General features: G+C 54.1%; 1 protein-coding gene across 1 annotated transcript; it reads right to left on the bottom strand.

Annotated features, from left to right (window-relative positions):
* Positions 1-448: 448 nt before the first annotated feature.
* On the bottom strand, positions 449-736 carry SPRG_05669 (hypothetical protein; the record flags this gene model as incomplete). Its single annotated transcript, XM_012344384.1, has 2 exons — positions 449-532; positions 602-736. 2 exons carry the CDS (start codon positions 734-736, stop codon positions 449-451), a joined length of 219 nt encoding a protein of 72 aa, XP_012199774.1.
* Positions 737-1170: the final 434 nt, after the last annotated feature.

Genomic DNA, 1170 nt, shown 5'->3' with positions numbered 1-1170 from the left:
CTAACATACATTCCATTGTGTCGAATGCTGGTCTGAAACAGATGTTTTTCTATCACATACAGATGTTTTTCTATCACATGCAGTACTGTAAAGCCGCATGACGCCAACGTCGTCGGCGCCTGCTCTTCGTCGGCTTCTCCGTCTCCTCGCCCAACACGAGTGGCCGCGACGTCACCTAGTCCCGCAGATCGCGCTCCTGCCTCCGCCTGCCTAAATCAAGTCCCTCAACCGAGTACACACAACGAAGAAAGTCCGACAATTTTATTTAGCATAGTTTATCTATTGTAATAGACGACCCACTTCAACAACGCCAACGTCGGCGCTCTGGGACGCTCTTGGGATCGCGACGGAGAGAATATCTCGACGCTAAACCAGCAGTCGAGCAAGAAGGAGGCCGTGACTCTAGGTGCATGCAGATGATCGGGGTGGGGTCGCCATGCACCACCTCCTACCGCCAGCGACCAGGATTGTCTTTGTTGTTGCGGTGCCCATATTGCTTAAGAATGTCTTCGAGCGCAAGGTACTGGCCATACTACTTGGTCCACCTGAGGTACAGCCCAAAGCTCGAGAGACAAAATCAGTAAAAATCCTCAACCAGTACCACAACCGTAATCGTCCGTGCTGCGATCGAGCCGTCGATTTCGTTGCCGGCGCCCAACCGGACGCTGTGGTGGCCAATCAAAAACGACACGTACGTAAAGTGCATCCACACGCCTAGGTGGTCCCATGACGCCATCGTGTCTAGCGAGTGGTTGCGGCCGCCAACGCGCAGAGCTCGATGTTGACGCCGTAGTAGAGGGCGATAGGTTTTCCAACGAGAAAGCGTGCGGGCAGTCGTCGTCAGAGAAGAGTGTCGCCCTCGGCGGAAGCTCGGAGAAGTGTACGCTTTCATTGGCCACCCACGTTTCTAATGATATTTGTTGTTGTTGAAGTGGGTCGTCTATTACAATAGATAAAACTAAGCTAAATAAAATTGTCGGACTTTCTTCGTTGTGTGTACTCGGTTGAGGGACTTGATTTAGGCAGGCGGAGGCAAGAGCGCAATCCGCGGGACGAGGTGACGGCGCGGCCACTCGTGTTGGGCGAGGAGCCGGAGAAGCCGACGAAGAGCAGGCTGCTCGGGCTCTTGTACGAGGCTGTGGTGCAAGTGCAGTTGAGCGACGCGTGCCG

The sequence above is a fragment of the Saprolegnia parasitica genome (genome assembly GCF_000151545.1).
Source record: "Saprolegnia parasitica CBS 223.65 unplaced genomic scaffold supercont2.17, whole genome shotgun sequence".
NCBI classification, from domain to species: domain Eukaryota; phylum Oomycota; class Saprolegniomycetes; order Saprolegniales; family Saprolegniaceae; genus Saprolegnia; species Saprolegnia parasitica.
The sequence above is the reverse complement of the archived record's forward strand: the minus strand, read 5'-3'. Positions and strand labels throughout refer to the sequence as shown.